The sequence below is a fragment of the Haematobia irritans genome, chromosome 2 (assembly GCF_050003625.1).
Source record: "Haematobia irritans isolate KBUSLIRL chromosome 2, ASM5000362v1, whole genome shotgun sequence".
In the NCBI taxonomy this organism is placed as follows: Eukaryota; Metazoa; Arthropoda; class Insecta; order Diptera; family Muscidae; genus Haematobia; species Haematobia irritans.
The window spans coordinates 182166360-182193412 of NC_134398.1; the positions used below are offsets into that span (position 1 = coordinate 182166360).

Genomic DNA, 27053 nt, shown 5'->3' on the forward strand with positions numbered 1-27053 from the left:
AAGAATACACACACACACAAAGGCCAATGTCCAGACATTGGAATGAAGAACATTGTCAATGTGGCAGAGTGAGACATGGATTAGGATAATTATGTCTTCTCTAACATCTTGCCTGCCTGCCTCTCACTCTCTCTCTCTCACCATGCAACTAAAGTTTATTAAACAAACACAACAATAAGAACCTACAATAAATCAATATTAAATGAAAGTCATTTGTTTAATATTTGCTTTGTAATTTAAAATATTTATTGATAAGAGCAAAGATTATATTCAAGACAATCAAAGATATAACTTCGGGGCTATTCATTGGAAATGTAAATATATTTGAAGAGTATGCTATTTGATCTCAAAACAAGATTTATTTGTTCGATAAATACAATATTCGATACACATTACACGGATGAAAAAGACTGTTTTTCATATGTTTGGCTATAAACATTATATGTTTGGAAAACAAATTTTTAAACACAATATTTTTGAGTGCAAGCATATAATGTTCATAAACTAGCATAACATGTTTGGGACATATATGTTAATATGTTAGAACATATTATGTTTGGGACATAAAATGTTTGTAAATATAATATGCTTGGATGCAAACATATATTAATTTAGAAATAGCCTATAAACATATATGTGTTTAGTAGCTTGGAGCGCTATTTAACAGGGAGCGATATTGAATTAAGTTGGTGGTTGTTGCTTGTTATTACAAAATTAACATTTTATTTTTCCTTGGGCAATTGATCAGCTACTTCTTTGATCCTTACAAACTGTGTGGTCCGCTGTTCGAATCCCCGTCCGGCAAAAGGTAAAATTAAAATAAAAAAAAATCATAAAATTGAATAATTTCTTCTACAATGTTTGTATTACAGAAAAAGGTGCTAAGAACTAAAAAATCTCGTGGAAGTGAGAAAGATGTCGGGGAATATACAATTGGGCAGAAACAAAATTTTGAGCATTCAGGTCGAAAACCTATGTTGTTAGCACCTATATTACCTGTTTATTTTCATAATTCATTATGATTGTAAATATATAAATAAATAAATAAAATTTTGAGCACAATATTGTTTGGGAGAATTTTTTTAGGCATATAATATTTTTGGGTGCAAAATGCTTCCAAACATATTATATGGTCACATAATAACATATTGTTTTTTGGAAGACAACATTATTGAATTTGGATGCAAAAATACAAAATGTTTGGAACTTAGACTACCCAAACATATATTGTTTAGACCAATATGCTTTCAAACATATTATATATTGGTAGAGATCAAACATATAAATGTTTGGGCAATACCCAAAAATGTATATGCTTGAAGCAAAATATGTTTGGGAGTATATGTTACAGAAGCGATTTTTTGTAAGGGTGTAGTAATTTAGAAAAGTTTAAGGTGATTGTGGTAATTGCAAGAAATTTTGAAAAATCTATTCAATCAACGAGCATATATGAGGACTCAAAATAAAATCTTGGAGATTAATTTTCAATGATCACACTTAAAAAAAAAAAAAATATTGTCGTGAGGCTAAAGGTTTCCTGACCTTAAAATATGAATGCGTTTTTTGCTTAGCATAAAAGACGCATTTCTCAGACATAAAGGTTTTTCCTATGCCGTCGTTTTGTCCTTATTATTAAGTGGCTCGTCTTAAAAATTTGTATATTAACATGAAAGAAATTTTTTTCTTTTTGTATCTTGACTACAAAACAAAAATGAGTTCAAAAATAGGACATGTCTTGCGGCTCTTTATTTCTATATAGACGACTTTTTACTTGAAACATAGAGGCGACATAACTAAAAGTGATCCATTTGTAATACCATCCGATCTACGTCAATATTGACTACTTCTTCAAAGTTCCCACTCGATAGCTTGTTTCGTTCGGAAGTTTGATTGATTTCAACAGACACACTGACATTGCTAGACCTATTCAAGATATCCTAAAGACCACGATTATATGTTCTTAGGAATACTTTATAGGGTAAGGTGAGAGATATAAAATACTTCATAGACTTAATTGTACTATTTTATTTATTTTTTTTTTATTTTAATTTAATATTTATTTAATTTATTTTACTAAGGTGAGGGATATAAAGTACTTCGTAGACTTAATTGTACTATTTTATATTTTTTATACCCTTCACCACTACTGTGGTACAGGGTATAATAAGTTTGTGCATTTGTATGTAACGCCAAGAAGGAGTAATCATAGACCAACCTTTTAGTATACGGATCGGCTTAGAATTAAATTCTGAGTCGATTTAGCGATGTCCGTCTGTCTGTCTGTCCGTCTGTCTGTCCGTCTGTCTGTCTGTCTGTCTGTTGATGTATTTTTGTGTGCAAAGTACAGCTCGCAGTTTTAGTCCGATTGTCCTAAAATTTGGTATAGGGTCCTGTTTCGGCTCAAAGACGATCCCTATTGATTTTGGAAAAAATCGGTTCAGATTTAGATATAGCTGCCATATATATTTTTCACCGATCTGGTCATAATTGGCGTGTATATCAACCGATCTTCCTCAAATTCCGTACACCCGAATATTTTATGAGTCTCGAAAAACTTGCAAAATATCAGCAAAATCGGTTCAGATGTAGATATAGCTCCCATATATAGCTTTCGCCCGATTTACACTCATTTGCCCACAGAGGCCAATTTTTTGCTCCGATTTAGTTGAAATTTTGCATAGGGAGTAGAATTAGCGTTGTAACTATGCGTGCCAAATTTGCTTGAAATCGGTTCAGATTTGGATATATCTCCCATATAAAGCTTTCGCCCGATTTACACTCATATGACCACAGAGGCCAATTTTTAACTCCGATTTAGTTGAAATTTTGCACAGGGAGTAGAATTAGCATTGTAGCTAAGCGTGCCAAATTTGGGTGAAATCGGTTCAGATTTAGATATAGCTCCCATATATATGTTTTTCTGATTTCGACAAAAATGGTCAAAATACCAACATTTTCCTTGTAAATTCGCCACTGCTTAGTCGAAAAGTTGTAAAAATGACTCTAATTTTCCTAAACTTCTAATACATATATATCGAGCGATAAATCATAAATAAACTTTTTCGAAGTTTCCTTAAAATTGCTTCAGATTTAAACGTTTCCCATATTTATACCCTTCACCACTACTGTGGTACAGGGTATAATAAGTTTGTGCATTTGTATGTAACGCCAAGAAGGAGTAATCATAGACCAACCTTTTAGTATACGGATCGGCTTAGAATTAAATTCTGAGTCGATTTAGCGATGTCCGTCTGTCTGTCCGTCTGTCTGTCTGTCTGTTGATGTATTTTTGTGTGCAAAGTACAGCTCGCAGTTTTAGTCCGATTGTCATAAAATTTGGTATATGGTCCTGTTTCGGCTCAAAGACGATCCCTATTGATTTTGGAAAAAATCGGTTCAGATTTAGATATAGCTGCCATATATATTTTTCACCGATCTGGTCATAATTGGCGTGTATATCAACCGATCTTCCTCAAATTCCGTACATCCGAATATTTTATGAGTCTCGAAAAACTTGCAAAATATCAGCAAAATCGGTTCAGATTTAGATATAGCTCCCATATATAGCTTTCGCCCGATTTACACTCATTTGCCCACAGAGGCCAATTTTTTGCTCCGATTTAGTTGAAATTTTGCATAGGGAGTAGAATTAGCGTTGTAACTATGCGTGCCAAATTTGCTTGAAATCGGTTCAGATTTGGATATATCTCCCATATAAAGCTTTCGCCCGATTTACACTCATATGACCACAGAGGCCAATTTTTAACTCCGATTTAGTTGAAATTTTGCACAGGGAGTAGAATTAGCATTGTAGCTATGCGTGCCAAATTTGGTTGAAATCGGTTCAGATTTAGATATAGCTCCCATATATATGTTTTTCTGATTTCGACAAAAATGGTCAAAATACCAACATTTTCCTTGTAAAATCGCCACTGCTTAGTCCAAAAGTTGTAAAAATGACTCTAATTTTCCTAAACTTCTAATACATATATGTCGAGCGATAAATCATAAATAAACTTTTGCGAAGTTTCCTTAAAATTGCTTCAGATTTAAATGTTTCACATATTTTTTTTTACTAATATTGTGTTCCACCCTAGTGCATTAGCCGACTTAAATTTTGAGTCTATAGATTTGTAGAAGTCTATCAAATTCTGTCCAGATCGAGTGATATTTAAATGTATGTATTTGGGACAAACCTTTATATATAGCCCACAACACATTTGACGGTTGTGATATGGTATCGAAAATTTAGATCTACAAAGTGGTGCAGGGTATAATATAGTCGGCCCCGCCCGACTTTAGACTTTCCTTACTGGTTTTATTTTAATTTTATATTTATTTAATTTATTATTTAATTTATTTTACTTTGTTTTATTTCTTCTTATTAAATGTAGTTTTAATTTAAATATTATTATTATATTTTTATACCCTCCACCATAGGATGGGGGGTATATTAACTTTGTCATTGCGTTTGTAACACATTGAAATATTGATCTAAGACTCCATAAAGTATATATATATTCTGGGTCGTGGTGAAATTCTGAGTCGATCTAACCATGTCCGTCCGTCCGCCCGTCTGTTGAAATCACGCTAACTTCGGAACGAAACAAGCTATCGACTTGGCACAAGTAGTTGTTATTTATGTAGGTCGGATGCTATTGCAAATGGGCCATATTGGTTCACTTTTACATCCCAGCAAAAAAAGCATCGCCAAAAAAGTAATGAAAATGTTCTTTTTGGATCCGGAAGTGGCGCAGAAGCGATGATTTTAACATGATCTTGTCATAGGATGGAAGTCCTGCATTTCAACAGCCGTTGCACTGAATTTGCATCACTTCTTTAAGTGTGATCCGAATTCAATGTTTTAGATGTAAATTAAAAAATTCTGTGATATTTTGTTAAATAAATAATTTTTGTAATTTTTTATAATTTTTAATGGATTCTAACGCTTGTCAGAAACGTTTGACCTCAAATATTTTAAAAAATGCACAATTTTTTCAAATTGGATTTAGCATTTTTGTCGACAAAATTTAAATGATTTGTACCATTTTATGAATTCTTTCTTTGTTTTTAACCTATTTGAAACAAAAAAGTTAAAATTATCCATTAAAAGTATGAAAAAACCAAGTTATAAAAAATTTAATCAAAAGAATTTCCTGTGTAGTTAAAATAAAGAACATCATTGGGAGTGCATTTTCTGACATTTGGTACATGGTGTTGGTATATGGTCTCTAACAACCATGCAAAAATTTGTCTACATCAGTCCATAATTATATATAGCCCCATATAAACCGATCCCCAGATTTGGCTTGCGGATAGTATATGATCTCTAAACACCATGCCTGAATTGGTCCACATCGGTCCATTATTATATATAGCCCCCATATAAACCGATCCCCAGATTTGGTTTGCGGATCCCCTAAGAGCAGCAAATTTCATCCTATCCGGCTGAAATTTGGTACATTGTATTAATATATCGTCTCTAACAACCATGAAAAAATTGGTCGACATCGGCCCATAATTATATATAGCCACCATATAAACCGATCCCCAGATTTGGATTGCGGAGCCTCTAAGGGAAGCAAATTTCATCCGACCCGGTTGAATTTTGGTACGTGGTGTTGGTATATGTTCTTTAACAACCATGCGAAAATTGGGCGACATCGGTGCATAATTATATATGGCCCCCATATAAACCGATCCCCAGATTTGGCTTGCGGAACCCCTAAGGGAAGCAAATTTCATCCGATCCGGTTGAATTTTGGTACGTGGTGTTAGTATATGATCTCTAAACACCATGCCTGAATTGGTCCACATGGGTCCATAATTATATATAAACCGATCCCCAGATTTGATCTCCGGAGCCTTTGGAGGAGCAAACTTCATCCGATCCGGTTGAAATTTGGTACATGGTGTGGGTATATGTTCTTTAACAACCATGCAAAAATTGGTCGACATCGGTCCATAATTATATATAGCCCTCATATAAACCGATCCCCAGATTTGTCCTTCGGAGCCTTATGGATGGGAAAAATTCATCCGATTCGGCTGAAATTTGGTACGTGGTGTTAGTAAATGGTCTCTGACAACCATGCCTGAATTGGTCCACATCGGTCCATAATTATATATAGCCCCCATATAAACCGATCCCCAGATTTGGTTTGCGGATCCTCTAAGAGAAGCAAATTTCATCCGATCCGGCTGAAATTTGGTACGTGGTGTTGGTATATGTTCTTTAACAACCATGCAAAAATTGGTCCATATCGGTTCATAATTATAAATATAGACCCCATATAAACCGATCCCCAGATTTGACCTCCGGAGCCTCTTGAAGGAGCAAAATCTACCAACATTTTATTACCATAGAAAATTTTGTCAGAATTTTATTTCTGTAGAAAATTTTGCCAAAATTTTATTTCTATAGAAAATTTTGTCAAAATTTTATTTCTATAGAAAATTTTGTCAAAATTTTATTTCTATAGAAAATTTTATTAAAATTTTATTTCTATAGAAAATTTTGTCACAATTTTATTTCTATCGAAAATTTTGTCAAAATTTTATTTTGCCAAAATATAATTTTATTTCTATAGAAAATTTAGCCAAAATTGTATTTCTATAGAAAAGTTTGTCAAAATTTTATTTCTATAGAAAATTTTGTCAAAATTTTATTTCTATAGAAAATTTTATTAAAATTTTATTTCTATAGAAAATTTTGTAACAATTTTATTTCTATAGAAAATTTTGTCAAAATTTTATTTCTATAGAAAATTTTGTCAAAATTTTATGTCTTTAGGAAATTTTGTCAAAATATTATTTCCATACAAAATTTTTAAAAATTTTATTTCTATAGAAAATTTTATTAAAATTTTATTTCTATAGAAAATTTTGTCAAAATTTTATTTCTATAGATAATTTTGTCAAAATTTTATTTCTATAGAAAATTTTGTCAACATTTTATGTCTTTAGGAAATTTTGTCAAAATATAATTTCCATACAAAATGTTGTCAAAATTTTATTTCTATAGAAAATTTTGTCAAAATTTTATTTCTATAGAAAATTTTATTAAAATTTTATTTCTATAGAAAATTTTGTCACAATTTTATTTCTATAGAAAATTTTGTCAAAATTTAATTTCTAGAGAAAATTTTGTCAACATTTTATGTCTTTAGGAAATTTTGTCAAAATATAATTTCCATACAAAATTTTGTCAAAATTTTATTTCTATAGAAAATTTTATTAAAATTTTATTTCTATAGAAAATTTTGTCAAAATTTTATTTCTATAGATAATTTTGTCAAAATTTTATTTCTATAGAAAATTTTGTCAACATTTTATGTCTTTAGGAAATTTTGTCAAAATATAATTTCCATACAAAATTTTGTCAAAATTTTATTTCTATCGAAAATTTTGTCAAAATTTTATTTTGCCAAAATATAATTTTATTTCTATAGAAAATTTAGCCAAAATTGTATTTCTATAGAAAAGTTTGTCAAAATTTTATTTCTATAGAAAATTTTGTCAGAATTTTATTTCTGTATAAAACTTATGAAGCATTTCATACACAGAAAAAAATTTCACGAACATTTTTCCAATTAAAATCTTAATTGAGTTTTAAAAAATATTCAATTAAAAATTTAATTGAATCAACAAATTTTATAATTGAAATAAAAATCAATCACACAAATTAATAGTATCAATTAATTTTTTAATTGGATCAATTAATTTTTTAATTGACTGTCAATTAATTTTTTAATTGATACTATCATTTCTGTGATTGAAGACATTTCAATTAAAAAATTAATTGGATCAATTAATTTCGTGATTGATTCAGAAAAAAAATTTTTTGTGTGTAGTTGGAGAGGAATATTTTGCAAAAATCTTCCAAAACATCAAAAATTCTACCAATTTACCAAACAGTAAAAAATCTGTCATTTTACTTGTTTATAATTGTATATTGCCTCTATATAAAGCGACCCCCATACTTCTATTCTGGCTCTATAATTACCGCACAAAAGTTCATATCGGTTCGTAATTATTTCTTGCCTATATATACCGGTCGAGAACTGAATATATACGTATTTAATCGACTTTTCTTTTGTCTACTATATATCCAGCATGGACTAGCTTACAATTTATAAGATGATGTTGAGGAGTTTTAAGATGCCTTGCCATCGGCCGCAACCCAAGTAATTCAATTGTGGATGACCGTCTTTAGAAGAAGTTTCTACCCAATCCATGGTGGTGGGTACATAAGATTCGGCCTGGCCGAACTTACGGCCGTATATACTTGTTTATTTTTATACCCACCACCATAAAATGGTGACGGGGGTATAATAAGTTTGTCATTCCGTTTGTAACACATCGAAATATCGATTTCCGACTATATAAAGTATATATATTCTTGATCAGGGAGAAATTCTAAGACGATATAACGATGTCCGTCTGTCCGTCTGTCTGTCTGTCTGTCTGTCTGTCTGTCTGTCTGTTGTAATCACGCTACAGTCTTCAATAATGAAGCAATCGTGCTGAAATTTTGCACAAACTCGTCTTTTGTCTGCAGGCAGGTCAAGTTCGAAGATGGGTTATATCGGTCCAGGTTTTGATATAGTCCCCATATAAACCGACCTCCCGATTTGCGGTCTTGGGCTTATAGAAATCGTAGTTTTTATCCAATTTGCCTGAAATTTGAAATCTAGAGGTATTTTATGACCATAAAGAGGTCTGCCAAAAATGGTGAGTATCGGTCCATGTTTTGGTATAGCCCCCATATAGACCGATCTCCCGATTTTACTTCTTGGGCTTATAGAAACCGCAGTTTTTATTCAATTTACCTGAAATTGGAAATCTAGAGGTATTATAGGACCACAAATACGTGTGCTAAAAATTGCGAGTATCGGTCCATGTTTTGGTATAGCCCCCATATAGACCGATCTCCCGATTTTACTTCTTGGGCTTATAGAACCGCAGTTTTTACTCAATTTACCTGAAATTGGAAATCTAGAGGTATTGTAGGACCACAAATACGTGTGCCAAAAATTTTGAGTATCGGTCCATGTTTTGGTATGGTCCCCATATAAAACGACCTCCCGATTTGGGGTCTTGGGCTTATAGAAACCATAGTTTTTATCCAATTTGTCTGAAATTGGAAATCTAGAGGTATTTTAGGACCATAAAGAGGTGTGTCGAAAATGGTGAGTATCGGTCTATATTTTGGTATAGCCCCCATATAGACCGATTTCCCGATTTTACTTCTTGGGCTTCTAGAATCCGAAGTTTTTATCCTATTTGCCTGAAATTGGAAATCTAGAGGTATTTTCGGGTCATAAAGAGGTGTGCCGAAAACGGTGAGTATCGGTCCATATTTTAGTATAGCCCACATAAGAACGATCTCCCGATTTAACTCCTTCGGATTCTGGAAACCGTAGTTTTTATCTGATTTGCCTGAAATTGTAAATATTCTGGTATTTTAGACTCACAAAAACGTGTATCGGATTAAGTTTTTATCGGTCCATTTGGTAATGCTTCCATATAGACCGACTTCACTTCTTGAGGGTGTAGAAGGCGCACTGATCATGAAAATTGCTTGAAACTCAATGTAAAATTTCCAGATTTTACTTCTACAGATTTAAGATTTCAAATCAAGACTTTATTTTATAATTTTCTTGCACACTTACAAGAGATGTTAATGATTCCTCTAAAACTCAAACAAAAATGGTTCTTATAAATCCAGAATCTGATATAGTCCTCATAGGTTAAATCTTTAAATTTATCTTCGGGAAGTGTCCTCCAGTCCTTAAGCCCTCCTGAAATTTCAAAGGAAACCCTAATATTTGGTTCATGGTGGTGGGTATTTAAGATTCGGCCCGGCCGAACTTACTGCTGTATATACTTGTTTTAATTTTATTTATTCTATTTTATAATGTCCTTCTATCCCGTTAGTTTATCTCATGTTATTTATTTAGATTTATTTATTTAAAGTTTCTACATAATAGTCTGATTACTCGTATAATGTCAGAATAATATCGATAAAAACTAACAGCATTCCCTCTTGTTCTTTTTGTAAAACTGCAAAATTTTTTTATTTAATTTTAGGATTTCAATTTAAAGCTTCACTATTATTATTTTTAACGCTTCTTTAAAATGCACACAATTTTTAATTGAACATCACCCATTGATTTAAGCAATGCCCATATTCTCATTTCCACTGCTTTCCAATTTTTTTTTGTTGTAGTTGTTGTTGTCGTTGTTAAGTGATACCGTTATTTATTCAAATGTCTGAGTTGTGATGCCCTTATGCATTGAGGCATTTGATATTTGCACATGAGCCCTGCTGTGCAGAGATGGATGGGGGCAAAAACAATTTATTTTTATAAATGATTATTAAACAAAAACTCAGGAGGAAAACAATAAATTATCATCACTTCAGCATTGGCAAGATGCCACCATTATCATCCAACCCCTCATCCACGTACACCTTAGTATAGGTAAAATCATGGCAAGGTTCATGGCAATGGTACACAAAAGTGAAAACTCTTGAATGAATGGTATAGGACACAATAAATAAATACAACATGAAATGGTCAGGATTTTGTTGTCCTAGCATTGACACAACATAACAGTGACGGATAAAAATGCAAACAAAAAAAAAACAAACTCACATTACACTTCACTTACCTTTACTGATTCCGGTGGCTTTGTCGCGCAATACATTTATTGAATGAACAGGTCCGTATTCCTCGAACATGGCACGCAATTGAGCCTCATCCATGGACTTTGGCACCTGGCCAACAAACATTTTAATATTGTCTGGATCGGGCTCTTCCCGTAGGAATGGTGTATCGGTGTCCATGCGAAAGCACGATTCATTACCATCCAGTGTCATCAGATTACGATTTGTACTGCATGTATTGTTGTTGTTATTATTGATGGCATTCGCATGATTGTTGTTGGTGCAAAGATTCGATACAGGATTGTTCTTATTCAACAACGACGAATTATTATTGTTGTTGTGAATTGGACTATTCGGTAGGCTGTTGGTTGTACTACTTTTATCACTCATACCAAATGCACTATAAGAGAATAAAGAGAACAAAGAGAAATAGAGAGTTAGAGTGACAGAACGATTTAGCGAAAGATCAAAAACATAGAAAAGGTGTGTTAGGGTTTTAGTTTACAATAAGTTTAGGAGAATGCAACAGAAATACATCTCATTTGGCAGTAATATCAGAAATGGGATTGGCACACGCAGAGAAGAAACATGATTGTCACAATCATATTCGAAGAGCAAAATAATATGATAGGAGCTATTTTTGCGGCGACCATGTAACATTTTAACCTGCAACCATGTTGGCTCAGTGGACATGGTTCTAAGAAAAATATAATTGTCCTCATCTAAAATGTTTTTATATTGATAAAAAGAATTTTGTTTGAATGAAAAAACAATGATCACGATTTAAAATGTTATGGTATTCATTCAAAATGTTTTTCTTCTAGTTAAAAGAACATGGTCACATAAAACCACGTGTCACTTATGAATAAATAAATTAACACACAAAACACAGTAAATCCGTATTCTCCGTCCATTCCAAGAAACAATCAACACACGGCTGCGCGCACAATGAAAATCGTGTGTACCTGCTCAATGTTTTTATAAAATTCTTTTCGCTGCAAAAAAGTTGAAAAATTAAATGGTCACGAAAAAAAATGTAAATGGTCTTTATGGCCATGTAATGGTTCTAGACATATCTATACTTAACCTATAAAAATACTTTTTTCCCCTATAAAACAGTAAAAAAAATTGAATGGTCAGGTACATGATTTTCCCGACCATTTAATGGTCTCAAATTCTATCATTTAAATGATAGAACATGTTTGCGGTATTTGAGAACCATTCAAATGCTTACTGCCACCATACATTTTTCTCCGCTCGAAAACTATTTTTACAAAGACAAAATACATGGTTTTCGCGGCAATTACATGCTCTAGATAAACATTAAATGGATGCGACAACCATGTCCAAACATGGTTTTTCTGTGCGTGCAATGGTAATCGGTATTAAATTTCATATATGCACAGAAACAAAAAAACTGTTTTATGAGAAAAATTAACTATCTTGAAAAATTAACTATAAGAAAATGTTACTAAATTGTATTCCATTTATTGAGATTTCCATTGTGCTGTCAATATAATGAAAATTTTATAAAATTTTTGGATTTTTAATTACCATTTATCAAATTCTTCATTTTAATAAAAACAAAAATAATCTAAAACTAGACAAATCTATTTTATAAAATGTTTAAACAATAATTTAAAAAAATAAACCAAATAGTTCAAAATTTCGTAATATTTTGTAAATTTTACAACAAATGCGCCAATCTTGAACTTCGTATGGCACTAGAGACATTTTTTCAGTACTAAATTCCAATTTTTTAATTCAAACTACGAAATTTTCTTTACCAAATGAAAAAACATAATTATTTCTAATAACTTTTCTTAAATTTGTCGAAAAAATATTTACTTTTTTGTTTTATAAATATTAAACAAAATTTTCCAAAATTAACCAAAAAAAAATTTTGTATTTTCAAAATTTTATTTCTATAGGAAATTTTGACAAAAATTTATTTCTATAGAAAATTTTTACAAAATTTTATTTCTATAGAAAATTTTGACAAAATTTTATTTCTATAGAAAATTTTGACAAAATTTCATTTCAATAGAAAATTTTGTCAAAATTTCATTTCTATAGGAAATTTTGTCAAATTTTTATTTCTATAGGAAATATTGTCAAAATTTTGTTTCTATAGGATATATTGTCAAAATTTAATTTCTATAGGAAATTTTGAAAGAATCTTATTTCTATAGAAAACCCTATCAAAAATGTATTTCTAAAGAAAATTTTTTCAAAATTTTATTTCTATAGGAAATTTTGTAAAAAAATTATTTCTAAGAAAATTTTGTCAAAATAGTATTTCTATAGAAAATGTGAAAATTTTATTTCTATAGAAAACTTTGTCAAAATTTCATTTTCACAGGAAATTTGTCAAAATTTAATTTCTATAGAAAATTTTGTAAAAATTTCATATCTATAGGAAATTTTGTCTAAATTTGATTTCTAAGAAAAGTTTGTGAAAATTTTATTTCTATAGAAAATTTTGTCAGAATTTTATTTCTATAGAAAATTTGTCAAAATTTTATTTCTATAGAAAAATTGCCAAACGTTTATTTCTATAAGAAATAGTGTCAAAATTTCATTTCTCTAGAAAATTTTGTCAAATTTTATTTCTATAGAAAATTTGTCAAAATTTTATTTCTATAGAAAATTTTGACAAAATTTTATTTCGATAGAAAATTTTGACAAAATTTTATTTCTATAGAAAATTTTGTCAAAATTTCATTTCTATAGGAAATTTTGTAAAATATTCATTTCTATAGGAAATTTTGTCAAATTTTCATTTCTGTAGGAAATATTGTCAAAATTTTATTTCTATAGGAAATTTTGTAAAAAAGTTATTTCTAAGAAAATTTTTCAAAATATTATTTCTATAGGAAATTTTGTAAAAAATTTGTCAAAATATTATTTCTGTAGAAAATGTGAAAATTTTATTTCTATAGAAAATTCATATGGCACTAAAGACATTTTTTCAGTATTAAATTCCAATTTTTTAATTCAAACTACGAAATTTTCTTTACCAAACGAAAAAAACATAATTATTTCTAATAACTTTTCTTAAATATTTATTATAATATTAATAATTTATTTTAATATTATAATATTATTAAATATTAAATATTTCCTTTTTTTTAATATTAACCAAAATTTTCCAAAATTAAGCAAAAAAATTTGTTTTGTATTTTCAAAATTGTATTTCTATAGAAAATTTTGTCAAAAATTTATTTATAAGAAAATTTGGTCAAAATTTTATTTATAAGAAGATTTGGTCAAAATTTTATCTATAAGAAAATTTGGTCAAAATTTTATTTCTGCAGAAAATTTTGTAAAACATTTATTTTTGCGAAAATTTTGTAAAAATTTTATTTCAATAGGAAATTTTAACAAAATTTTATTTCTATAGAAAATTTTGACAAAATTTTATTTCTATAAGAAATAGTGTCAAAATTTCATTTCAGTAGAAAATTTTGTCAAATTTTCATTTCTATGGGAAATATTGTCAAAATTTTATTTCTATAGGAAATTTTGTAAAAAAATTATTTCTAAGAAAATTTTTTCAAAATATTATTTCTATAGGAAATTTTGTAAAAAATTTGTCAAAATAATATTTCTGTAGAAAATGTGAACATTTTATTTCTATAGAAAATTTTGTCAAAATTTCATTTCTACAGGAAATTTGTCAAAATTTCATTTCTATAGAAAATTTTGTTAAAACATCATATCTATAGAAATTGTTCTCAAAAGTTTAGTTTTAAGGTGGTTATTAAGTTCGAGTTTAGCCGCTAAAATCTTCATTTTTCACGATTACTTTTCTTAATTAATCCACTTTAAGGAATACAAACTTTGTGAATATTTGCTTTGGGCTATTCCCCATCAAGTTATAATAAAATTTGCAACAAATATGTCTAATGTTATGCCTTTTTTTACTGATTTTCACTTTAGCGATTTTAGCGGCTATACTCAAACTTAATACCCACCTTTACAGAAAATTTTGATGAAAATTGACCTAAATCAACCAAATTACATTTATCCGATCATCGGACAAAATTTAAAAATTAATAACTTTTTGGGCCAAAATTGGTCCGAATGGACCAAACTGCCAACCCTGTCTTTGACTTTCATTACACAAGGTGAAAACAATAATGTATCTTGGTAGTATCGGGGAGTGAGGCAACTACGCCCATACTACATGTTATTTGGAATGATTCCATTTACACTTTAATTTTATCCTTCCTGTTTTTGCCATCCTATATTGCAAAAGAATCCATATAAATTCAGATGCTACTGTATCAATGTTAAACAACAATGTTGTCACTCTGGTTTGTTGAAAAGAGTGGAAAGAGAGAGAGAGAGACACGCAGAGAAGAGTGTAAAAGTAAATTGCTATTAAACCCTGTCAATTTTTATATTTCACTCGTTTTGCCATTTTATATATAGAACTGACATTGATGGAAGTACGAAGAAAGAGTAATATTACTCCTGTAAACGAAGATTACATATCCATATATGTATGTTAATAATCATTTGTGAAGGTACAAGACACAGTGGTGGGTAATATTGTTTTTTTTTTTTTAATATTTCTTTGTAACATTATAATTTTAATGTCATTTATTTTGGATTCATAGATGCTTAAGAAATATTATAATCGACGTTTGTGATTTTTCTGTCCATATGATTTATCTATGATTTATCAATTAATGGATCAATGTATCGACATTTTCCCTCCCATTGTCTCTCATATATATATAGAATTTAATGGCAACACTAACAAACATACCCATATCCTTTTGTATGGAAAATTATCATTTGTATGGAAAAGCAGAGTAAAGGACTCACTGAATAATGACTGACAGACAGTTGAATTTGATTGGTGTATTGAATGAATGACTTTTAAATGAAAATGAAAATATATAGAAACGCTGCATTAATTTACACATTGCCAATTCCAATTGCATTGAAATGAAAATGAAAAATTCATCAATATTTAAGTTATCATTTCCTTTCAATTTATTATTTTTCTTTTTTCAATTTTCTTAACAAGGATTTCATGTTAAATAAGGTAACATTTACGTTGTCCAGCTCTCAAATGGATTGGACATGGCTTCTTTTGGATATTATAGGGTATATTCATTCTCTTATTTGTTTGTGATATGTATACTGAAAAAAAAAACTTGACGGATACCAAGGTTTCAGTTTTCCATCAAATGATTCTGACCAAAGAAACGGAGAATAGCAGTAAGCATACTTTTAAAACACGGTTCTCATTTAAATTTAATTTTTGGGCACTTTATAGTAGGACAAATCTTAAATGAACAATCAACAAAAAAGCAATGAAAATGTTCTTTTGGGATCCGGAAGTAGTGCAAAATTGGCACAGAAGCAACGAACTTTACACGAGTTTGTCATAGGCTCAAAGTCATCTTTTTAAACATCCGCTACATTGCTTTCGCATTAGTTCTTCAGATGAGATTTTATTTCAGTATTTCGGATATCGTTTTAAAAAATAAGAAAAAACCAAAAAAAAATCTTTTCGACTTTTACCCAGCAAAAACTCCTATTACCAGGTATGAGTACAAGTACGCCTGCGCCAAATTGGTAACAACTTCCTCGTACATATATCAGTAGTAATACTTTTACACGGGCATGACATTGGAGGAAAGTACTTCCGTGCAAGCATACCAGCAGTCGAAAAATAATTACTTCTTCGCAAGCATATCAGCTCTCCAAAAATAATATCTTTACCATAAAGATACCTAAAAAGTGCGAACTCACCCCTGTTGTTTTGTAATCCAACACACTATACCACGCTCCACGACATGGATATATTCAAAGATGTTATTTTGTAATACAAATTATGTACTATACAAGTTTAGAAAACAAAGGTATATTTATTGACAATTTTTTCTGAAATATAATTTGGCATTACTTATCGCTACTAATAACGGTGCCCACTCTAGAGCCGAACCCGGACCTCAAGATATGATTTTGATTACCTGTATTAAAAGAAAGAATAACTTTTTGCCTACACAGGTAAGTTATTATTTTTACATCCCAGGTAATACTGCAAGTAGTAACTTTTTGATTACCGGTATTACTGAAAGAATCACTAGTGCTTACTCAGTTTTTGCTGGGTATGTCTACATATAGACGTTTTGAATAATAATAGCAAATATTTAGTCGCAAATTCCACGTCTACCGAGAAATGGATCGGCACACTTTAAAAATATTTTTTGGAAATTAACATTATATTAATTTTCTTTACTGTGTTCAAATTTAAAATTTTTAATTTAAAGTATTTGAAAAATTGTGTAAAACAGCGGAAGTAAAAACTATGTCCATCTCTAGAACTACATTTTTGGACTAATGACTTGGGAAGAACTTCCCACACTTTCCACACGGTAACACTTGCCGATGGCAAAGTATCTTAAAACTTCTTAACACCGTCTTCTAAATTGTAAATTTTCTATAGAAATAAAATTTTGACAAAATTTTCTATAGAAATAAAATTTTGACAAATTTTTCTATAAAAATAAAATGTTGACAAATTTTTCTATAGAAATAAATTTTTGACAAAATTTTCTGTAGAAATAAAATTTTGACAAAACATTCTACAGTAATAAAATGTTCACAAAATTTTCTATAGAAATAAAATTCTGACAAAATTTTCTATAGAAATAAAATTTAAAAAAAATTTTCTATAGAAATAAAATTTTGACAAAGCTTTGTATAGCAATAAAATTATGACACAATTTTCTATAGAAATAAAATTTTGACAAAACTTTCTATAGTAATAAATTTTCTATACAAATAAAATTCTGACAAATTTTTCTATAAAAATAAAATTCTGACAAAATTTTCTATAGAAATAAAACTTTGACACAATTTTCTATAGATATAAAATTTTGACACAATTTTCTATAGTAATACAATTTTCACAAAAATTTCTGTTGAAATAAAATTTTGACAACATTTTCTATAGAAATAAAATTTTGACAAAATTTTCTATAGAAATACAATTTTGATAAAATTTTCTGTAGAAATAAAATTTTGACAACATTTTCTATAGAAATAAAATTTTGACAAAATTTTCTATAAAAATAAAATATTGACAAAATTTTCTATAGAAATAAAATTTTGACAAAATTTTCTATAGAAATAAAATTTTGACAAAACCTTCTATAGTAATAAATTTTCACAAAATTTTCAATAGAAATAAAATTTTCTATACCAATAAAATTCTGACAAATTTTTCTATAGAAATAAAATTCTGACAAAATTTTCTATAGAAATAAAATTATGACACAATTTTCTATAGAAATAAAATTTTGACACAATTTTCTGTAGTAATACAATTTTCACAAAATTTTCTATAGAAATAAATTTTAAGAAAATTTTCTATAGAAATAAAATTTTGACAAAATTTTCTATACAAATAAAACTTTGACACAATTTTCGATAGAAATAAAATTTTGACAAAATTTTCTATGGAAATAAAATTTTGACAAAATTTTCTATAGAATAAAACTTTGACACAATTTTCGATAGAAATAAAATTTTGACAAAATTTTCTATAGAAATAAAATTTTGACAAAATTTTCTATAGAAATAAAATTTTAAGAAAAATTTCTATAGAAATAAAATTTTGACACAATTTTCTATAGAAATAAAATTTTGACAAAACTTTCTATAGTACTAAAATTTTCACAAAATTTTCTATAGAAATAACATTTTAAGAAAATTTTTTATAGAAATAAAATTTTGACAAATTTTTCTATAGAAATAAAATGTTGACAAAATTTTCTATAGAAATAAAATGGTACATAGCCATATAACAATGTACCAAATTTCAGCCGAATCGGATGAATTTTGCTTTTGTAAGAGGTTCCGGAGGTCAAAACTGGGGATGGATTTATATGGGGGCAATATAATTATGGACCAATATAGACCAATTTTTGAATGGTTGTTAGAGACCACGTACCAAATTTCAACCGAATCGGATGAATTTTGCTCTTCTAAGAGGTGCCGGAGATCAAATCTGGGGATGGTTTTATATGGGAGCTATATATAATTCTGGACCGATATGGACAAATTTTTGCATGGTTGTTAGATACCATATACTAACACCACGTACCAAATTTCAACCGAATCGGATGAATTTTGCTCCTCTAAGAGGTTCCGGAGGTCAAATCTGGGGATGGATTTATATGGGAGGTATATATAATTATGGACCGATATGGACCAATTTTGGAATGGTTGTTAGAGACCACGTGCCAAATTTCAACCGGATCAGATGAATTTTGCTCCTTCAAGAGGTTCCGGACGTCAAATCTGGGGATGGATTTATATGGGGGTTATATATAATTATGGACCTATATGGACCAAATTTTGCATGGATTTTAGAGACCATATACTAACATCACGTACCAAATTTCAACTGGATCAGATGAATTTTGCTCCTCCACGAGACTTCGGAGATCAAATCTGGGGATCGGTTTATATGGGGGCTATATATAATTATGGACCGATATGGACCAATTTTTGCATGGTTGTTAGAGACCATATACTTATACCAAGTACCAAATTTCAACAGTATCGGATGAAATTTGCTCCTCCAAGAAGCTCCGGAGGTCAAATCTGGGGATCAGTTTATATGGGGGCTATATGTAATTATGGACCGATATGGACCAATTTTTGCATGGTTGTTAGAGACCATAAACTAACACCATGTAACAAATTTCAACCGGATCGGATGAATTTTGCTTCTCCAAGATTCTCTGCAAGCCAAATCTGGGGGGTCGGGGCTACACGTAAAAGTGGTCCGATTTGCAATACCATCCGACCTATATCAATAACAACTACTTATGCCAAGTTTTAAGTCGATAGCTTATTTCGTTCGGAAGTTAGTGTGATTTCAACAGACGGACGGACGGACATGCTTAGATCGATCTAGAGTTTCACCACGACCCAGAATATATATGCTTTATGGGGTCTTATAGCAATATTTCGATGTTTTACAAACGGAATGACAAAGTTAATATACCACCAAGCCTATGGTGGAGGGTATAAAAAATGTACTTGGTTCTAAAGACTTTGACCTTCCCTTAAAGATTTTGATATTGATTCCGTTTTATCTTAAATTCAGTTTTATCCGTTAATTTAAACAAGATTTCTTTAAAACAAAAATGTTTTTCTGTATTTTAGGGAAAATTTTCCTTAGTTCAAGGACATGCTACTTTAACGGATCCAAAGCTTATTTTAATTAAAATTTCATTATTTGAAAGAAATTTTGCCTTATTAATTTGTAAATTGTGCATCCGTAATCTTTAATAAAATACGTAAATATTTTTTCAATATTATTTCTGAATAATTCGTAACATTATAGTCAAGTTACAAAAAAATCTTCGAATTACAGATTTCCAATTTTTAAAAACAAATTGGCTTCAGTTCTATAGAAATTTTTTTATGTAAAGATCTCCATTTAGTTAGTCAAATCTCACAAATCAAAGGACAAAAAGGGAATCATGGAAAGTTTATTGTCTATAAGTCTACGAGAAAAACTTTATATCAGAAAAATTCTTTTTATATTTTATACAAAACTCGCACACGTATTTTAAAGTACAAAAATGCATTGTGCTCACGACAATAATTTTTCTCAGTGTAGAAGAATGTTAAACACAAACGTTATTTATATGTTTTAAAACGAATAAATCGACCATTATGTATTTCCCTTAGTAACTCGAAGGCTCATCATATTCATTATTATTATCCTTATGCTCCAAATAACCGAGAATACAACAACGCGAGCGTTCATGGTAAGCGCTTGAAGATTTCATCTTACCACCAGACAGACGCATACGTTTTCTTAGACATTCAGTAGTGAATTAAGTGTCATTCGAGTTCTTTTTCAACCATCTTCATGTATGCAGAAATTGGTAATGAATTAAATATATAAGAAGCGTATCAAGAAGCTTTTATCTCCATTACGTCTTTGTTTATTATTGATCTTTTAATTAATTATACCATGTTATTTATATTGGTTCTTTAAGAATATCTTTTATTTTTTTTTTTGTATTGAAAGATTTTCTTATTGCACTCAACTTATCCTGGAAGCAAACTAAATGGATCCTATAATGGTTAAAATTGAAAGGAGTTACAAGGAAAAATCTTGAAAATTGAATTGTATATTAAGAACGAAGAAGATTTTCCTCACATCGATGATCTATAAGTCGAAATATATGCCAGAAAATATTATTAAAACGTAACCAACGAAAAAAGTTAACGAATATAAGAAATTGGTGAATTTTGTACGACATGATAGTTTATTATTTTGGATTTTTTTACATAAAAAAATAATGTTTGCTCCAATGCCTTTTTTCTTCAAGGGTATCATTGTTTATAAGAAAGTAATTCTTTTAACCCTTTGATGATTTATCAGTTCCTGTAATAGTTAGTATAGGTAGTCATAAGCTATCATGTATGAAGGTAAAAATTATTATTTCAATAAAATATGAAATAATAAAAGCCAAAAATTTCCACAGGGTCCTTATCACCCATCGGAGGGTTAATCATACCTATGGACAATGTCCACAACTTATGACGGCAACTTATATGGGAAAAAAATGTCGATTAGAGATTTATTTTTTATTTATTGAACAAAATTAGAGCACGTTTTTTTTTCATTTTATACTGCGTTAAAAAAAATTAAAAACATAAGTTTGAACTTTTCACAAGGTACTCAGTCTCATTAGATATTTTTTTGTTGACTGATTAGAAGGGTTTAAAATATTTTTTGCTTTTCTTTTAGGGAATTATTTATCTCTTTGATTATATAAAAATAATTTGTTAGGATCTCCAAGAATTGTCCTACTCACTCCCATCGGTCATAGTCACCTTGAGTATAATGCACCGTTCCGTACGATAATATTCTTGTCCACACTATAAATTATTTTCGACGACGTTAACACATTTATCGACATTTTACAGTGTTTGGCCACACTGTAAGTTTCTTTACAAAAAATAGAGATTTCGTCCGGCCGCATTACTCCTGCATCTTCCATCATTGATACACCGAAAAAATTTCCGTAGTTAAACTATTGTAAAACAAGTATATACGACCGTAAGTTCGGCCAGGCCGAATCTTATGTACCCTCCACCATGGATTGCGTAGAAACTTCTACGGAAGACTGTCATCCACAATCGATTTACTTGGCTTGCGTTAACTTTTGCCGATCTTAAAACTTCCTAATACCGTAATATATACCACGTAGTCCATACGTGGTATATATTAAAGTTAAAATGGCCGATTAAATACGTATATAATTAAGTTTGACAAAATTTTCTATAGAAATAAAATTTTGACAAAATAAAATTTTGAAAACATTTTCTATAGAAATACGATTTTAACAAAATTTTCTATAGACATAAAATTTGGACAAAAAATTTTCAATAGAAATAAAATGTTTACTAAATTTTCAAAAGATTTAAAATTTTGGCAACATTCTCTATAGAATTAAAACTTTGACAACATTTTCTACAGAAATAAAATTTTGCCAAAATTTTCTATAGAAATAAAATTTGCCAAATTTTCTATAGGAATAAAATTTGGACAAATTTTGCTAGATTATTTATGCTCGAGTGGCAAGCATGATTATGAACCAATATGGACCAATTTTTGTGTGATTGGGGATCCGGTATATAAAACTATAGACCGATACCAATTTTGGCATGGTTATTAGCGGCCATATATTAACACCACGTTGCAAATTTAAACCGGATCGGATGAATTTTGCTCGTCCAAGTGGCTCCGGAGTTCAAATCTGGGGATCGGTTTATATAGGGGCTATATATAATTATGGACCGATATGGACCAATTTTTGCATGGTTGTTAGAGACTATATACTACTATCATGTACCAAATTTCAGTCGGATCGGATGAAATTTGCTTCTCTTAGAGGATCCGCAAACCAAATCTGGGAATCGGTTTATATGGGGACTATATATAATTATGGACCGATATGGACCAATTTTTGCATGGTTGTTAGAGACCATATATTAACACCATGTACCAAATTTCAGCCGGATCGGATGAAATTTCCTTCTCTTAGAGCAATCGCAAGCCAAATTTGGGGGTCCGTTTATATGGGGGATATATATAATTATGGACCGATGTAGACCAATTTTTGCACGTTTGTTAGAGACCATGTAGTAACACTATGTACCAAATTTCAGCCGGATCGGATGAAATTTGCTTCTCTTAGAGGCTCCGCAAACCAATAATCATGGACCGATGTGGACCAATTTTTGCATGGTTGTTAGAGACCATATACTTACACCATGTACCAAATTTCAGCCGGATGGGATGAAATTTGCTTCTCTTAGAGCCTTCGCAAGCCAAATTTGGGGGTCCATTTATATGGGGGCTATACGTAAAAGTGGACCGATATGGCCCATTTGCAATACCATCCGACCTACATCAATAGCAACTACTTGTGCCAAGTTTCAAGTCGATAGCTTATTTCGTTCGGAAGTTAGCGTGATTTCAACAGACGGACGGACGGACATGCTCAAATCGACTCAGAATTTCACCCGACCCAGAATATATATATACTTTATGGGATCTTAGAGCAATATTTCGATGTGTTACAAACGGAATGACAAAGTTAATATACCCCTATCCTATGGTGGAGGGTATAAAAAAGCACAAAAGTGTCAGCTTTATCAACCATTATATTTACTCTTTATACCACAAAAATAGTCATGAAGTGTTAGTTGTATTTGTTCTTAATAGCCCAATACTCTTATTTATTTCGATCTCTTTCTCTTTTAAATATGGTAGTCAAGAGATTATCATTGATCATAGTACTCTCACACAAGACTCTATAACACAATAACAAATCACTTTGTATTGTGGCTTGTTGTTGCTGTTGATAGTGGCCTTGAGAAGACATTTTATAAAATATACCACCACGTTTTTGTCTATGAGATATTTGCCCTTATAAGCTTATACAGTAACAAAAACTAACAAAAAATATTCATATTGAAAAATCGAATATTATTCAATATTAAAAAAAATATATTCTGAAGAGAATATTTTATTTTTTGGTGTCAAATTGTAAGTATAAAATTCATAAAATTCATTGCAAATCTTGACGAATTAATGGAATATGTCTTTCTTCTCTTCTTCTCTTAGCTTTATGAGATTATCAAGTTTGAGATTTAACTATCTTTTGAGCAAATATACCCTTTGAAAATGAGCTGAATTCAAACGTTTTTCAAATGTATATTACTAATGGCAAAATTTTCATTTTACAATTCTACTAACATCTATAGTATAGAAAAACACACGATTTAAATGATTCGAATTGATCGCGATTGCTATTTTCATTCACAATACTATGGATTTCGTGAGTTTGATTTCGTAGAATTATGAATAATTTTTTTAATAAAAACTTACAAATGACATCCACATATCATTTTACTTTTTTCTCTCTGTTAAGTGTTCCAATGTCATCTATACATCCATCCTATACACAGAAAAAATATTTGTTGGTTTCATTCACGAAATTAGTATTTTTTTGTGTTTTGGAATTTCACCGATCACAGAAATTTTACTATCAATCAAAAATGTAATTGATTCAATTAATTTTTGTCAATAATTTTAATTTTGAGGAAGAAATTTATGAAATAAATTAACCCTTTAATACACAAACCCGCCTTTAGGCGGTCTTCGATAAAACGAGAAGCTTTTCGTAAAACACATCTAAAGACATTAAAACTATGTAAAACAATAACCCTCTAATGACCCATTTTTTTCCAACTGATAAAATAGTCCATGTTTAGGACACAAATGCAAGAAAACGAAACATGGAAACTCAAACTCATGGAAACTCAATACGGTAAAATAAAGTCTCTTGTAGGATTTTGACTAAGCTTTGTAATTGTTTTCCTTTATATAGTAAAACAATAACAAAACTTAGTCAAAACCCTACAAGAGACTTTGCAGCATATACTGGATTTTACCGTATTGAGTTTCCTTGTTTCGTTTTCTTGCATTTGTGTGCTAAACCTGGACTATTTTAACAGCTGGAATAAAAAATGGGGCATTAGAGAGTTAATTATTTTAGTGATATTTTTTTTTTCAAATTTATTTAAGATTTTCATCAATTTTTTTATTTATTTTTGTTAATTTTTTTGGGACAGATTAATTGAAATGATGGTAACTCATTTACAGATTACTTATTCAAATAAAACATAATGTAATGAAATTGTATCCATGCCTGCTTTTACCTACACTAAAAGAAACGATTCGTTTACCTCAAAAACAGAATTGCTCATTTGAAAACGAATAAGAGAAAAAATGTGTTTTTTCATTAATAGGATTGTTTTATAATAAATTTTTTACCAAAGTTATTGGGATTTTAAAGGCTCTTAAAATATATTTAATATTTTATTATAATATCTTAAATATTTAAAAATTTTAATTATCGAAAATATTTTAATTAATTTATTTAATTAATTTGATTGCCTAATGCAAATGAAAATATTTTAATTACCTAATGCATATATAGTTTTTTTTTGTTATTATTTTTGTAAAAGTTTTTTATATTTGTTTTGAAAAAAATATAGATTCTAAAATATTGAATTTTCTTAAACCAAATTTATTTATTTTAATAAAATATAATATATAAATATATGTTATTGGGATTTTAAGGGCTCTTAAAATATATTTAATATTTTATTAGAATATTTAAAAAAATGTAATTATTGAAAATATTTTAATTACTAAATGCATATATAGTTTTTTATTATTTTTGTAAAAGTTTTTTTATTTTTATTATTGTAAATGTTTTCGCATTTGTTTTGAAAAATATAGATTTTAAAATATTGAATTTTCTTAAACTAAATTGATAAATTTTAATAAATTATATATGTATAAATATGAAAATATATGTATATGCCATATACATGTATAATATGAATTGTTTTATTTTTTCTGACAACTTACTCCAAAAGTAAATCCTTTTTCTCGAAATCGAAAATTGAGCGGCGATTGCCCAAAAAACAAGATGATTTACTGCTGAACATGGTGGTTTGATTAACACACGCTTATTTCCCTTGTTTTTTATTGTCTCGGTCTCTGTCTCTCTCTCACTCGCTCACACACACTCACAGATAATGCAGTTCAGTCAATTCAAATCAAAAAAAAAATATAATAAATATTTTACACACGTGCTTTTTCTTAAATAGGACTAATAACTTATTTATATATTAAATAAAGATATACGAATATATCAGGAAATACGTAGAACATTCAAATTCAATTCAATAAAGTTCACTTATAGATTTTAATTTTATATATATTTTGACGTAATATATGAGTTATTAAAAAATTCACGTTTAACACTCTCAAGCAGAAATCACAATCAACGATTAAGAGTTTCTTTTTTTGATTTTAAGTTTGTCTAGGATTATTACTTCAAAAATTATGATAGTTTTTAGAGTTTGCTTTTTTTTAGTTTATTGAGACCCACACTTGTTATCCGACACACTACTTTTCACTTTGCAAGACTTTTGAAAGACAATTCATTAAAAAATTAACTACCGTAATGATATCACAAATGCAGTGGAAGCAGATTTGCAAAATAAGAAAACTTTGTGTGAGGAGGGGGTGTTTTGAATAAAACAATTTTTTTTTGGGGGGGGGGGGGGGGGAAATAATTCCGATACGCGTGCTATAACTTTCAGCGACAACGGTCGATCACGAAATGGCCATGAAATTTTGTGGTTACTAACGAAGTGCCAGTCTTATGCTTCCTCTTTATTAAGAGAATGATGTTTCGTTAAGTGAATATCGAAAATACCGTTAGATCAACTCTAGTTATAGATGAGGAACATAAAGAATTTGGTAAACAACAATAGAAATACCCTATTGGAAGTGGTGGGGTATGTTTGTTGCTGCAGGGAATGTGTCATGGTAACAATTATAGGAATAAAATTCTGTCGATATCAGGGACCCTGCAAAAAAATTTGGAAGTTCTTCTAAAGGCTTAACTTTATAAGAACTTCCAAAAATGTCCTCCCCAAGGATGTTGTCTATTTTAACTACAAAGAAAGTTCTTTTAATTAATTTTTTTTATAACTCGCTTTTTTCCTATTTTTAATGGGTAATTTAAACTTATAGATTAAAAACCGAGTAAGAATTAATAAAATGGGACAAATTATTCAACTTTTGTCGATAAAAAATCAAAATCCATTCTAGAAAAATTGTGAATTTTTAAAATTATTTGAGGTCAAACGTTTCAAACAAATGTTAGAATGCATTAAGAATCATAAAAATGTATAAAAATTATTTATTTGGCAAAATATCACAAAATTTTTTGATTAA

General features: G+C 29.5%; 1 protein-coding gene across 6 annotated transcripts in view; it reads right to left on the reverse strand.

Annotated features, from left to right (window-relative positions):
* bru1 (bruno 1) overlaps window positions 1-27053 on the reverse strand; it is a 618688-nt gene that overhangs the window by 228025 nt on the left and 363610 nt on the right. For 5 of the 6 annotated variants that reach the window (XR_012719747.1, XM_075296969.1, XM_075296970.1 and 2 more), the window contains one exon: window positions 10675-11069. Coding sequence is in view for 5 of the 6 variants with exons in the window: in XM_075296969.1 (XP_075153084.1) it covers window positions 10675-11069 (395 nt within the window). In the remaining variant the exon portion in view is untranslated. Of the gene's footprint in view, window positions 1-10674; window positions 11070-25673; window positions 26375-27053 lie in introns of those variants that run through there. The other variant, XM_075296971.1, reaches the window with a different exon arrangement.